The sequence below is a fragment of the Danio rerio genome, chromosome 15, assembly GCF_052040795.2.
Source record: "Danio rerio strain M-AB ecotype USA chromosome 15, GRCz13ab, whole genome shotgun sequence".
Classification (NCBI taxonomy): Eukaryota; Metazoa; Chordata; class Actinopteri; order Cypriniformes; family Danionidae; genus Danio; species Danio rerio.
The window spans coordinates 34,530,068-34,545,727 of record NC_141035.1 but is presented as its reverse complement, the minus strand read 5'-3'; the positions used below and the strand labels follow the sequence as shown (position 1 = coordinate 34,545,727).

At 36.2% G+C, this 15,660-nt stretch overlaps 1 protein-coding gene across 1 annotated transcript in view; it reads right to left on the bottom strand.

The window, feature by feature from the left end:
- b3glcta (beta 3-glucosyltransferase a) overlaps positions 1 to 15,660 on the bottom strand; it is a 150,684-nt gene that overhangs the window by 20,199 nt on the left and 114,825 nt on the right. The window contains exons 7-10 of the mRNA NM_001302251.1: positions 11,808 to 11,944; positions 10,823 to 10,886; positions 6,385 to 6,516; positions 64 to 133 (exon numbers count right to left, since the gene is read on the bottom strand). Of these exons, the coding sequence (NP_001289180.1) occupies positions 64 to 133; positions 6,385 to 6,516; positions 10,823 to 10,886; positions 11,808 to 11,944 (403 nt within the window). The remainder of the gene's footprint in view (positions 1 to 63; positions 134 to 6,384; positions 6,517 to 10,822; positions 10,887 to 11,807; positions 11,945 to 15,660) is intronic.

The following is a 15,660-nucleotide window of genomic DNA, read 5'->3' as shown; positions in this document are numbered from 1 at the left end:
CCGAGGGACACTTGTGAGGGCGTATGTGTTATAAGCACTGATTATTGAGAGCACAGCACTCACCTCTGTCAGAATGGAATTTCTTGCAAGTTTTCACTGCTACGAAGATGTTTTCGATCTTCACAGGCTCACCCTGGAGACACACAAGAGCAGACAAGGCTCTGACAGACTGCATGATGCTCAGTGATATGATGAAAGCGCTCACTCCCTTTACATAATGTCAAGTGCTGTGAAAAGTATTTTAGACATCTCTGAAGACACTTAAATTAGTGTACATATTAAGGCTATCAAGAATTAAATCCAAAGTACTACTACAATTTAAAAAATTATGTTCAGGTTATGTAGAAAAATAATAATTCACGTTTACAAAAAAAATTATATTTTCCATATAAAACATCTTTTCTTCATTTGCCAAAAAATGTGTAAACTAGGCATGTTTAACTACATATTGTCATGATCACTAGCAATCTAACATTCATAGATAGCTGGAGAATATTCACATTCATGCGGACTACAATCATGTTTCCATATGGACTACAAATCTAGTCATGCACCGCTGACCTGCACCTGTTCCTCATTCTGTTGATTTCACACATTCACGGCTGGGAGCTCCTCATGTACTGATTGCACTACACATCTATACGACTCACTTTGACACTCTCATTGCTGAGTCTTGTTTTCTTTTATCTTTTACATAACGTCGCGTTTCGTTTGCCTCACCTTGCCCTGTTTTGACCCTCGCTTTATTTGATTATTCCTGTCTGCTGCTTGTCTTTGATCATCGCCTGTTTATGACCACGACTCTGGATTTGCCTGTATACACTTGTTTGCCCCTGTTCCCCTGAACATTCTACTAATCTCTGTTGTCAGCGTCCTACTTCACATTCCATGGTTAGGGGGCCATGATGGCCAGTGGGCAAATTTGGCCAGGATGCCGGAGTTAAAGGAACCACACAGCCCGCAGGTTGAGCGCCCTCTGCTGTTTTCTTCTCAGGGAGGCAGGGCACACCCTTATAGATAGGGAGAGGAACTCTGTCACCCGGGAGGAGCTCGGAGTAGAGCCACTGCTCCTCCACATCAAGAGAAGTCAGCTGAGGTGGCTCAGGCATCTGTTTCAGATGCCTCCTCAATGTCTACCTAGGGAGGTGTTCCAGGCATGTTACACCAGGAGGAGGCCTCGGGGAAGACCCGGGACACATTGGAGGGACTATGTCTCTCAGCTGACCTGGGAACGCCTCGGAATCCCCCTGGAGGAGCTGGAGGAAGTGTCTGGGGAGAAGGAAGTCTGGGGTTCTCTCCTAAGACTGCTGTTCTCGCAACCAAGCCCCGGAAAAGCAGATGGAAATGAATGATTTAATAAACCATTAATTAAATTAACTTTAACTAAACTGAAATGTACAACAAAATCAATAAAAACGTTTTATTGAAATAATTTTATTGAAATAAAAACTAATTAAAAGATGTAAGCTGAGAAAATATCATATAATATTTCTTCTATACTAATAAAGGACAACTGAGACATTCGTGGCAGAGTTCCTTGCAGCTACAATACAACATCTCAGCCAATTGTCTTACAGAAACCAAGTGTTTTTTACCATACACACTTCATCTGCTCGTGATCTTCTTTCATATAACTTTGTCATGTTTGATGTTATTTGACAGTTTATGACTTCAGAGTAGTAGTGATGAAATCAACAGAGACATTGATGTATTTCAATATACAATCTATTTACTATTTTTGAGTCATGGCCTGGGGAGAGTATGTTAATCTACCTCTCCTGCCAATTTATCTTCTCAACTTTGCTTTGATGTTTGGCTGGTTTTGGGGCTTTGGTATTTCATGTTTGACAATGCTATGCTCAGGGTATAAGGAGGAAAGGTAGCTGTTGATCGAGGAGAATGGCTTTTACTCTGTGTCTCCCGCAAATCGTTGTGTCACCTCATATGCTAACAAAGGCAGTTTTATTGACACTCTACTATCTGTATATATAAACATGTAACTTAAAACAGGCAAAGTCTTTTTATTAAGGTGTTGAGTATCTTTGTCTTTATCAGTGTTTTAAATCAATGTTTTATCAACTTTACTAAAGTCAGATTAATCACAATGTAGTCAGATAAACACGCCATCCTTCAACTGCTTTCTCTTTTCGATTATTGGTTCAGAGTAGCAACGCAAGTAAAAAACAAAAGTAAAACTATACAGTAATGAACATAGTTTGGCCAGATTTAAGATGATTAATGTATTATATTATCTAACATTTCTCCATTATTTGTGGCGATACATGGAAAAAGTATATAAACACATTATAATGGGTAAATTTTTCCTTACAATCCATCATAAATATAATTTCTTTCCTTAAATAAATATTTATTTAGTATTTTTAACAAGACATTATTAGTAGGCTCAATAAGCAAAACTGCACCTCTATTAGAGTCACAAACTAGAAAGTAATGAAGGTCATTTATCCTCAGGAAACATTAGCTCCTCCAAAACGAACTTGTGCTTTTCACTCTTTCCACAAAAACAGCAATCGGGCTTCTTTTTGTGTCGTGCCAGTGTGTGTTTTTGTGCATTTCTGGTTGAGGTTGTGGTTCTGGATCTGAGGAGTGCATGTAAAGTCCTGATAAGCGTAACTGTGAGATAAGAGAGTTCAGCGCTGCTTCAGGGAGACACTGCTTTGATCTGAGCCGCTGTGAATATTAACCAGCAGGAGACTCTGCATGTTGCTGTCAGACTCCACCAAACACGGGGGCACCAGAGGAGAGCCTGCTACTGACTGAAATGCCCTGATAAAACCTCCGCACTTCACAATAATCTGCAGTTAACACAGCTGTTGATATTGTGCTGAAAATAAGAAACATTTAGCTTTCCATAATACGTTTTATGAACACTAAGGCTTAGAAAATTTGTAAAAAAAAAAAAAAAAAAAATGCCTATTTTTGCATATATAGACAGTAGTGTGTAAAAGTTTATACCACCATTACATCATTTTTTTATGTGATGGTATATTGATCATTAGTGTGTCTAAAGTTGTATACTTGTCTATTATATATACTCTGTGGAAAACAAAATATGAGTCGAGTAGTATGTCCAAATTTAAAACATTCAAAAAAACAGTAGTGGCGAAGAACCCAGATGACTTCTGGCAACATTCATAAGTATATTCCAATGGGCACTTTGCTATCCCATGTAAGCTAAAGTTGATAAAACTAGGTAGGTCATGTCAAAATGATAAATGATGGAGGTTGTACATTTGATTTCCATTCACATTTGAATTCCATACTACACACATTTATACTACAGACAATTTCAATGTGGCCATGTTATTGGCCCATGAACATTTCCTGCTTGTTATCAAACTATCTCAAAAATGTAGTTCTTTTTGGATTTTCGGAAGCTATAGATATAAAAAATGTAAAACAGGAAATACGCTGGGACTATTGATTTTGTTTACATCCCTCAAGATGATAATTCATATTCAAATGTAGTATCTACTCGAGTAGTATGCAATTTCACACACAGCCCATATATAAATGTATTTCTCATTTTGAAATACAACCAGGAAGTTTAGAGTTAGAATTTATTTGGTCTAATTTTTGGGGACAAATTGAAGAAAAATGAAAGAATGCCTGCTCGGTCTTGATTTGAGCTGCATTTCTGCCAGTGCTGTTGCCAATATTTTCTTAATTGGCAGGATTGTGAATGCTGAAATGTGCAGACAGGTTTTAAACCATTATAGTGTTCATTCTGAAAAGCAGTAATTGGTACTGGTTTTGTTTCTAGCATGTTAATGGTCCCAAAAAACACTGCTAATGCTGTGAAATTATATTTAGAGAGAAAAACAGCTGATAAAACACTGACAGCCATGGAATGTCCTCCACAGAGTCCAGACCTGAATTTTATAAAAGCAATATGAGATTGCCTGGAAAGAAAAAGAAAGATTTGACAGCCTAACTCTGGGAAGTGCTGAAAGGAGTTACAAATAGCATTTTATAAATAAATAGTGCTGAGCAAAGATGAATGGAATCCAAAATAATGGGTTTATTTTGACATAATATATCTGTGTTATGTATATGTATATGTGATACACACACACACAGAAATAGAAACAAAACTATACAAACAATTGTGTCTATAAATAGTATATATATATATATATATATATATATATATATATATATATATATATATATATATATATTGAAATGTATATATTATTTGTATCATAAATTTTCCTTTGGCTTAGTCCCTGATTTATCAGGAGTTGTCACAGCCGAATGAATATACATATATAATTTATAGCTAAATATTAGAGATGCACCGATATGGAATTTTTGGCCGATACCGATAATTCTTCAGACTTGGAGGCCGATAGCCGATATGTATAGGCCGATTATTATAAATATTTTAAATTGTTATATTTTTATACAGCAAACTTTATAAAAGATTGAACTGCTCTTATGAACTGAATAGTCTATACTCAAAATTGCAAGGTGATTATACACCTTGTTGTACCACACGGAAAGTAATAAATATTTTGGACCAAGTTACACGTGTCCTCTTTCATTTACCAGCTGCAACTAAAAGAGTTCACCCCAAAACGGCCCTGCAGTAGTAAGTGAATCTCCCCTGCTATCTCTAACACAACAAAGAGACAGAGCAGGAAAGGTTTCCACATGTAATATTTTTCCTGAGGCGATATAAAGCAAAATACACAATGACACTCAATCAAACACATCTACAATGACAAGTAACGTGGTTACTTACTGAGTTATTAATGAACAGCAAGCCACGCGAAGAAAGGACGGACTTTGAGGGAATAATCAGTGTGAGAAGAGATTCATTATAGTGCACTGGACAAGTCTGAACAAGTTCCGCCCACGCGTACGCGAGGCAGGCAGGTCTGTACAATTACGTAATTTATCGGCTTAAATTTATCTGCCTAATTATGACATCGGATCGATAACGATAATCTTAAAAATAGCATTTATCGGCCGATAACGATATGGGCGCCGATATATCGTGCATCCCTACTAAATATAAATAAACATTTTCTTAAATATATGCATGCATGTGTGTATTTAAATATACATAATACATATACACAACACACACATATATTATGTTAAAGTTAACTTTTATTTTGGATGTAATTAATCACAAAAAAGAATACAAACAATTCAAGTAGTGCTTGGCGTCAAAGGAGGTCACACTAAACACCGACAATTATAGGACTAAATATACAGTTTATATAGTCCTGTTCTAAGTTGATGGTGGGCTACTATTTTTGCATAGAACTTTAAATGCAGAGAAAAATGCATTACACATGCAAAAAAAACTCAATAAAGAAAAAGTACAGCAATCTGAATGATAAGTGGTTCAATTAATTCATATTACTAGAGGTAATAAAGTTTTACAAATAAGTCTGCTTATGAATTATGTAGTATAATGCTTGCAAAAAGAAACCACAAAGTGGCACTTAAAATCAATGAGACTGTAATGGCTCATAATGAAAACAATGGACAAACGCTTTAAAGCCCTTGATGGTGATGTGTGCAAACTTCACATATTGATAGTCATTTGTGTAAAGTTTGAATCATAACAATTATGCAGTGAGCGCATCGCTCATCTTCAGGCTGAAATAGGAATGGATTAGGATAAATGGATTTTTCATTTGACTCCGAGTCAAAACCAGACATTCTGAGCCTAAATATAGCAGAATAATGAACCATTTGTCAAAATATCTACTTCATCATAGTCTGTACGGATGTGCTTGATCGGTTTTGCAAAGGTCATGTGCTCACACAAGGCTATACGCACTGTTGCTTAAAGATAAGATTATAAACCAAATGATCTCATTACTGTTATTTCAAGCTGGTAATATCTTCAATCTGCTATTATCTTATGATGTTCCCACACTTGTGGTCACACTTTTTCCTTTCTATCTCTGTTCTTAATGGCTGTTATTTATGTTTGTAAAATGTAAAAATGTTACATATATCATTTTAAAAAAATCATTGCTTCCTAAATGCAAACTCTGACTTTTTTGGCCAGATAGTGATTTTAACATTTTAATCCTTAACCCTGTGAATTACAAACAACTGAAAACATTTTCGAGCCACTGAATACTATTGTTGACAAAGGCTAAAAACTTCTATGACAAAAATCCTCTTCTTATTATAAAAGTAATATCATGATATTCCTTCATTCATAGCCAAAGCCTGACTGATTCTCAATTTCAGTTTCCCTTTTATCCAAAGCCTACATCCAGCACAAACCACATTTCATCAGACCTAGCAGAGCCTTGAGCAGTAACCCGGGATTGCAATTTGTCTGCTGTGGGCTCATTAGGAGTGTGTGCAGGAGTATTAAGCGTTACCTACACACAGTGGTGAATGGCTGCTGACAGTGGTGGCACAGGACTGAGCTCTTTTATTGTGCTCTGCAAGCGTGCAAAGTTCAGGGACGCCTGTCAGTCGAGGTCCTTTGCCATCCTCCCAGATATACAGTGCCACCTGTTAGAGACAAAAGAATTCAACTCAATTTTTTTTAATTGCAACAGAACGCTTGTTTTGAGTAAACAAATACAATAATGAAGCAATAGTTTACACAAAAAATGTTATTATATAAAACCTATTAATATCATTCCAGAACATTTATGACTTTACACAAAAGAAGATATTTTGAAGAAAAACTGTAAGGTCCAATGAAACTGCAAACTAATCAACCATCTAATGATGACAAAAAATATAAATATTTTGAAGAGGACAATCCACTAATATGTTCTCTTAATATGACAACTGAGAGCACACGATAAGATGCATTATCTCATTTTCACTGGTTGGCAAGCATCCTCTATTAATAAACTTCAGTTAGTGCAAAATGCAGCTGCCAGAGTTCTTACCAGGTCTAGAAAATATGACCGAATCACCCTAATTTCATCCACCTTACGCTGTATGTTCTGAATTGATTAGAAAATATTTCTTCTTACAAATAAAGCTTTAAATAATCTAGCTCCTGTTTATCTTCTGTCTCATTACAATCCAACTCGCTCTCTACGGGCTTCTGGTAGTACTTAGAATAGCAAAATCTACTAAAGGAGGTCAAGCCTTTTCTTTTATGGCTACTGAACTTTAGAATAGCCTTCCTGGTAATATCCTAGGCTCAGACAAACTCTCCCAGTTTAAAAGCATACACTTAATGCATTACATAACAGAAAGATGCATAAGTGTGCTCCATGCAGGTAAGTGGGCTTGACAAACCACCTGTAGGACACACTCCTCCGGTCTTAATTCACCAGACATTTTGTTAGAAACACTTGTATGCTTTACAAGTTTGTTTCTATGTTTGTTTATATAACAGCTGCATTTCCATTTATAGCATTTCTTTATTGCATTGTTATTTAAAGGGGTGGTCCACTACGATCTCATATTTTAAACTATAGTTGATGTGTAATGTAGCTGTGTGAAAATAAACAGCATCTCTGAATGTAAAAAGTTCTAAGTTCAATGCTAAGGGAGACCTTGGTTTTTACAGAGTTAGCTTAGCAAAGCCTACAATGAACGAATTTTGGGGACTACAAAAAAATACTTCCGCCCCCTGTGACATCACAAGTTCGTTTACTGCGCATCCCACACTGCGCATGCAGGTAAGGTCCGTGGCCAGAGGTGCTGTAACGTTATAGCAGAGATGAAGCTAAAAATGCATCTAAACACGGCTGTTTCCACAGAGCTTCATCTGTTTCTGTATTTGGGCTTCCAAAGGACACGACACAAAGACAGAAGTGCCTTTAGTTCAATATTAATTAACTTCCAGAGAATTATAAAATACTCAGCAAGCATGATTTGACAAAACAGCTCCTGAATCTCTCCAAGTTCAGTGCTGGATTCGGCTAAAATCTCCTCAAAGCAGAAGTTGTGATCTACAAGTAAGTGTTTTTATTTTTTAAAATTGATCATGACATGTACAGTGTCTAGCGTTAACTGTATGCTGTAGCAATGATGTAAACAATGCGAAATGCTGCTTTGCGGGCAAACGATTTAGCTACAAACTCACATTTATCAGCCAAACTCCTGTAAACACACACTCACTCCACCAGCACGATCTCTTATGTGTGTGCGCGACTGCACTGATTGTCTTGGCTTTTTCATGTGTTTCACATCTCAGATAATGAAGTCGCAAAAGATATGTGGATGATTTATATTACTTACACCTGCATATTCCGGATACTCGTGAAAGACGTCATGACGCATAGAGTTAAAAAAAACACAGATTAGCTTACCTGACTAGTGGTCGCAGCAGAATAATAAATCAAGGCTCAACAGGTAGCATCTCACATCTTGTGCTTTATTCTTCTGTCACGATATATTACAGAAAATAACTTAATCCGAGCATCAGAGAAAAAGAAAGTCCCGCGCTCTTGCGCTTGTTACAGAAAGTTCACACCACACAAACACACACATAGACGCACACACAGACGCTGTTAAAGGAGCCGCACCCCTTTTTCACTCGTTAGTTACAGACACTTGTCAGATGTTATTTTAGAGAGCGGGCGCGAGGTTGACTTCATGTTTACACAGTAGAAAAGCGTGTGCTTTTACGGGCGTGACGTGGAGCCGATCCGCCAATAGCAGCACATTATGTCGATGACCAATCAGAGTCACTTAAGGGCGGGCCTTTTAGAGGAACTAGGAAATATGACAGTCGTTTTCATGTTAGCTGAGTAGCTGTGTATAATCAAAGTGAGATATATGAAAAAATTACGCGATTTCCGTCAAGTGAAACATAAGCACACATTGCTTTGCATCTTATAAACACAACCAAGCCTTAAAATTACATTCTGGACCACCCCTTTAATATCTCTTGTTTAAACACACTATGAACAGCAGCTACATTAATTGTTTTCTGCATTCTTTATATTTCCAACTGGGGACACTCATCTTGAGGCTTCTAGAGATTGTGCAGCACCATTGATGTGATCCAAGACCTGTGAGAAGATGATGACAACCATCGAAGACCTCAAGGACAACACAAATAAAGAGATGATCCCAACCATGGAGAACTTTTAGAGGTGTCCATAATCCTGGACCAGGCCGTATCCTGAGCAGGAGTTGCGGTGGTCATGGAGGAGTGGAGAGCGTGACACTGATTCCTGAACGACCACAGTTACAGACGAGTCTCTGCATTGATCGCGTGGGCCAACCGGAACACCCGCCGGTGACCTTCTCACACCTGGAGCTTCTTCACAATGGTCGTCCAGCATTCTCCAGCCTCCGGCGCCTAGACCGCAGCTCTGCACAAGACGTTTGGCCATGGGAGAAATGGTTGTGGCTAACTGAGGCTGGTTTCTCTCGAGGTTTTTTCCTTTCACTTTTGTAAATTCTGAAGTTTGTTCATCGCCACAGTCACCACTGGCTTACTTGGTTTGGGACTTGTGGAGCTTCCCATCAAAGGATTTGCTCTTCAGTGTTTGGACTTTCAGCAGTGTAAATTAAACAACACTGAACTGAACTTCAACTTTGAAAATTGGGCTGACGCAGATTTAAGTTACTAGAATTTCAATGTTAAGCTGCTTTGACACAATCTACCATGCAAAATATAGCTATAGAAATAAAGATGAATTGAATTAAATTAATTTCACACAAAAAATGTATAACTGTGCTCATAAACACTAAAATATGAAAACAACTTTTACTGTACCTTCTATAACAATGAACAAAAAGTGAAATTCTACCTCAATACTGTCTTGTTTTCCAATACAAATGTCTATATCTTAAAATGTAAATTAAATGTCTTTGTTTTAGACTTTCCTAATTTTGTTCAGTTTCTCAGAAAGGAAGACTTTATTTCATCAGCTTGTTTATTGATAATTGTATTGGAAACAAAAAAACTAAGAAATTGTAAAGGTTGGTTATAATGTTCCACAAAACCTGTACTTTTTTAATGTTAAGATGTTTGAAAAAAATTTCAAACAAAAATAGCACGGGTTCTTTATTGAAACTGAAACTTCTTAAATAGTATCTTGTTCAGTTTTCAACAAAGGTTTCATTTTTAAAGGAAGCTCAAATTAAAGACGATCACAAATGTAGTTTCTATAAATAAAGATATCTCTCCCACACATGGAAGTGAGATTCTCAAGATGCATTCGGTAGTAGATTATCAAGACTGCCGTTCTCATCTCTGAAGGGAAGAAGCTGAAGAGGAACAAACAGGGCACACTGAATGGGATTTTTTTCGGAGACTAATGATACTGGATGGGAATTATTCCTTATTTTTTTGCAAGAGACATACGAGTAAGGCAGTAAGGGAGACTGATGGAGATGGAAATGGGGATCAAGAGGGTGGAGATACAAAATGTTCCTGTGAAATGAGATGGTAGATTCCAGTACTGCTGGAGCTGCTCCAGTTAGAGCATAAAATGGGCTAAAGATTACAGAACAGACAGTTTTTTTTATTTTATTTTTTGAGACACTGCATGTATTGCGCTCCAATGAAGACTGGAGCAACAATGATATTCAATTATGAAAAAAAAAAGAATGTTAAAAATATGAAACAAGATTTTAGATTGACTTTAATGTAATTTTGTACTGAAATAACATTTTTATGCTAATGTATTACTTTTTATATAATAATACTGTTTTTTTCAGATAAATGCAGCATTGACTAGAATAATAGACTTTTAAAAACCTAAAAAATATTAAACTTTAGTACTGTAAAATAGAAGTCTTTATTTTCATGCAAGGGCAAACCACTTTTTGCATTGCATTTTTAATGAACACTTTAATGCATATAAACAGTAACACATAGTCTGCTAGTTTTTACCTCATGTTTTAGATCTATAGTGAAGTCCGACTTTAAAGGCTCTTCTTCAATTTTGCTTGCCAACCTAAAATGTGAAATAACTCAAATTAGTGAACAACTACAAGTAATAATTGTACCTTATAAATTGTATCCATATGCATCTTAGTAATACCACTGATACACTGAAATTCCATGCAAATTCCACAATGAATATACAAAAAATGTATACAGTTATTGAGTCAATGATTAGCCTGTAGCCCCCTGTGATTTTTTTCTTACATATATTTCTCAAGTGCTGTTAAATGATGAAAGTTTATGATGAAAAGTTCATAAAATTTGACTAGCTATTTTTTATTAAAGTAGTATTCGACCTAAAGTGCCATTTAAAGGCTTAACTAGGTTAATTAGGTTAACTTTGCAGGTTAGGTTAATTAGGCAAGTCACTGTACAACAGTGGTTTGTTCTGTAGTCAATGGAAGAAAAAAAAAAAAAAACCTCTAATAAGGTGGGCTAATAATGTTGACCTTAAAAATTGTTGTACCTTGTAAAACTTTTTGGGCCAAACTAAACAAAATAATACTTACAGAAAAAGAAAAAGTATTTTCTACCAATAGAAAACGTGTGTATATATATATATATATATATATATATATGTATATTTTTTTTTTTTTTTTTTTTTTTTATTTATTTATTTATTATAGAAAAAAATAAAAAATTTAAAAAATCCTTGCTCTATTAAACAACTCTTGAGAAATGATTCAAAACAAATACAAATTTCACAGGAGGCCTTATGGTTTTATATACGGTTGAATAAAGTAAATAATACTATAGCATTAGCATCTAATATCCTTTTAAATGCAAAGCTTTCAAAACAAATTAGTAAAGCAACACAAGTAATCAAATTCAACACTTTTAATTAATATTGCTAAAAATCCTACAGGAGCAAATGAACCCTTTATCTGTTTTGTGACCGCTAATCAGTTTGGCTGAAAATGTCCTTTCTGACCTGTTGATGAGAGGGATGCTGAGAGCCCATCCTGCAGAGAAGTCTGGGTACTCGAAAGCGGTGGGGTTCTCTGAGAAGGCATAATGATGGATGATGGTGGACTCTTCATCATGTAGTGGTTTGCCAAGAAACCACTCCTGAGAACAAAATGTGGAAATCAATCACACTGTGATGGTCATCTCAGGCTAAATCACTTCACAACAGCTGTCACTGTGTGGTGGTCTCAGACTGCACATTTTATTGCACTCCCCGACCTGATTTTCATTCAGTTTGCACTGAAAGGACAATTGAAGTCGTTTCCTCAGTCAGCATGACAATAATATCTAGTAAAACATTGATCTGTTGACAAACTAAATGCTTTTTTACTTTATTACTTAAAACTTTCAGAATGCTACAATGACCATAATGCATGTCTAACACCACAATTCTTTTCAAGAGTTCACACTTAGCTGATGATTGATCATAACTCGTGTTTGGCATGCTGTCCCGGGAGAGAGCCCTGAGCTCAGAATATCTTCAAGCATCCTGTTTGAAGGGCGAGAGGGAAGTTTGAGCTCAGGTAGTTCTCGAGAACTCCCCTGCTTGTGAACATGTTAGCTAAGATATATAGCTGACCAAGAGTTTGTTTTATGATGCCACTATGGATTAGTCAATCCCAGGGAACCCAGGGAAAACCTTTGCGAGCACGGGGAGAACATGTAAACTAGGTCTTGAACCAGAGGCATTCTTGCTGTGAGGCAACAGTGCTAACCACTGGGCTTTTGTGCCACCCTATCAGAAGAAGTGGGAGGAGTTGAGGTGGAAGAGGGGACTCATTAAGACGAACATGACTGAAGTGAATAACTCAGGTTAGTTATAGTGAGTTAGTATTCATGTGATCGGCGCAATATTTGAAGCAATGCTGAAGTCAATCATAAGCACGTGATCCTATTGATATTAGTTTATAAATAAACCGCACTTTGTGAATTATGAAAGTGGTGTTTGCTAAAGTGTAAACAATCCATGCTTATAACTGGCCTTAGTAGTGTAGTGTTTTGCAAAGTGTGTGTTTTCATTGTTGTGTTGTTATCACAATGTGAAACCGTAAAGCACTGTGCTCATCATGTGTTGTTTTTAAACCTGCTCTAAAAATAAATTGTTGCTGTTGTTTGGCAGACAATGAATAATCAAACAAATAATTTCTGCTGCAATATGTGACCCTGGACCAAAAAATCTGTCTTATGTTGCATGAGAATATTTGTATCAATAGCCAAAAAATATATAGTACTTCTATTAGTATTTTATAGTCAAAATGACATGTTTTTATTTTACATCAAAAATCATCATCAATCTAGAAGTAAAGGACAAAGCTAAATTTACCTTTCAATTAGTTCTACAGTATATAAATTATTTGAACTACTTTCTTATTATTAAAACATATTTATTTCAGATCTTTTGAATGGAAGTCCACCAAACCAGATGTGCAACCCATAATATGAAACAAAGTAACTTATGTGGAAAAATGTGGATAACCTGTAACACAGCTCTTTAGGAGAAAAGTTAATAAAATGGTTTATTCTATTAATCGTTAAAAGATTGCGATCTCGATTCGACCCCCTAGACCAGGGGTGTCAAACTCAATTCCTGGAGGGCCGAAGCCCTGCACAGTTTAGTTCCAACCCTGCTCCAACACACTTACCTGTAGGTTTCAAACAAGCCTGAAGGACTCCATTAGTTTGATCAGGTGTGTTTAATTAGGGTTGGAACTAAACTGTGCAGAGCTGCGGCCCTTTTGGAACTGAGTTTGACACCTGTGCCCTAGACGATCTTAATCCAGCATTTCTACGATTCTGCCAATCATATTTTCAAGTTCAGGAGAGAAGAAAAGGCGGCTGCACGAGTCTTTGTTTCACACGTTGCTCAGTGACATTGACACCTCCAAATGATGTTGAATGAGTCACATACTGTATTTATAAGGTATAATTCACCTTAAAATGACATTTTTGTCTTCATATAATGATGTTTTCGCGGCCGGGAAATCACACGTGACGTGAGCTGTTATCAGAGAGAGGGCGAGGGTCTATTAATAACTTCAGTGAACTACTTCAGTGAACAGAACCTGCATATGTTGCGAGTAACAAGTAATACAGTTGTAAATAATATTGAGTTTGTGGCACAGAGTGATCGTTTGGGAGCAACGCGCGAAGTTTGAACAAGCACTTAGCAATCAAAATGAAACCGAAAGTGTGCACTTCATTCAAATGATCATATCGCATTTTAGTGTTATGATTACAAGCATTTGATGTTTTTTTCTTTCATAGCGAACCCACAGTTGTACGTGAAAATAAATGTTTACAATGTTAGTATAACTACTCTAGCCTATATATTGTTGAATATAATCTCATAATGGCAAATGTCTGTTTTACCAGTGAATAAATTTGTCTAATATAACAGATTGCAAGCATATATCTCAAACATAATAATTCAACATCAGAATTATTGTAATTAGAATATAATTATTTACAGTAGACCTACACATAATATTAACATCGATGTTGTGCCATATGTTTGTTTTTACCATACCTTTATTTTACATCTACAGAATCGTAAGAAAATCATGATCTTTATTTTAAGCAAAAAAATCGCGATTCTCATTTTAGCCAGAATCATGCAGCTCTAGTTTATTCCAATAAAGATTCTCAGAATTGCTATGGAATGCGTCAAATAAGTGAGTCACCATGATATGGTTAACATTAAGGTGCTTTTTTTTAGAAAAGGCTAAGCTAAATTAATGAATCTTTTGAATCACTTGTTTCAAGAGTTCACACTTAGCTGATGATTGATAATAAAGCTAGTTTGGCATGCTGTCCCGGGAGAGAACCTTGAGATCATGAGATCCTCGAGCCCGGGGCTCCCTCCTGTTTGCAGGGCGAGAGGGGAGTTTGAGCTCAGGTAGATCTCGAGAATTTGGTTATTTGGTTATTTATACTGTGTGAGGAATCGTCTGATTGGTGGTTCGTACATTAGCTTGACTTGGGGCCAGCCGTGACAATCATAAGCATGTGATCTTCTCGAAATTAGTTTATAAATAAACTTCACTCAGTACATTTAACTTAACAGGCAGCTGGATTTTCAGCATTAGGTCGACAGGACAAGCAAGTTAAAAAGGTCTGAGGGAATCTGAATATGTGTGTATGTGTGAGAGTAACACCTATTCTGTTAAATTCCGTCTGTGAGAATGTCTGCAAAGTGACTGTAGGAAACCAAGAAAATAACACATTTTCAACAATCTCTTAGTTACTTGTGTCAGATGAATAAAGATTCAGTGAGCAAATATTTCCTTTTTTTACTTTCATGTCTATACTGTACATATTAAAAAACATGTTTGAAATAACTGGGTCTGTGCTGCATGGGCCTGAAGTTTATTTACAGATATCAATATCTATATGCATTATAAGAAAAACAGCATGTATAAATCGTATGAATACCACTAACAGACACATTTATTAATGTGCAATTTTCTATCATTTCTGTTGAAGTACCTTAACATGAATAAAGTGGTGTTTTTAAACATCAATCAGTGGATATGCTAGAAATCTTTTCACTTTTCCATGACAAGATCAATGTCAAAGGGCAAATCAATTTCATAGAACAGCTTTCAGCATAATACAGCTTATACCCTTGAGCCTGACATTCAAAATAATTCACGCTGATATCATTTGAGGAAAAAAAATACAAATGAAAAGCTTTTAGAGCACATTCATTATACATCTCTGAGGTGCATGATTTAAAATCCATTAAAGACAGGCCTGTTCAAATTTATACAGGTATTTCCACATGAAACAGACTGGTCAGTTGGGATTTTGTGGTATTG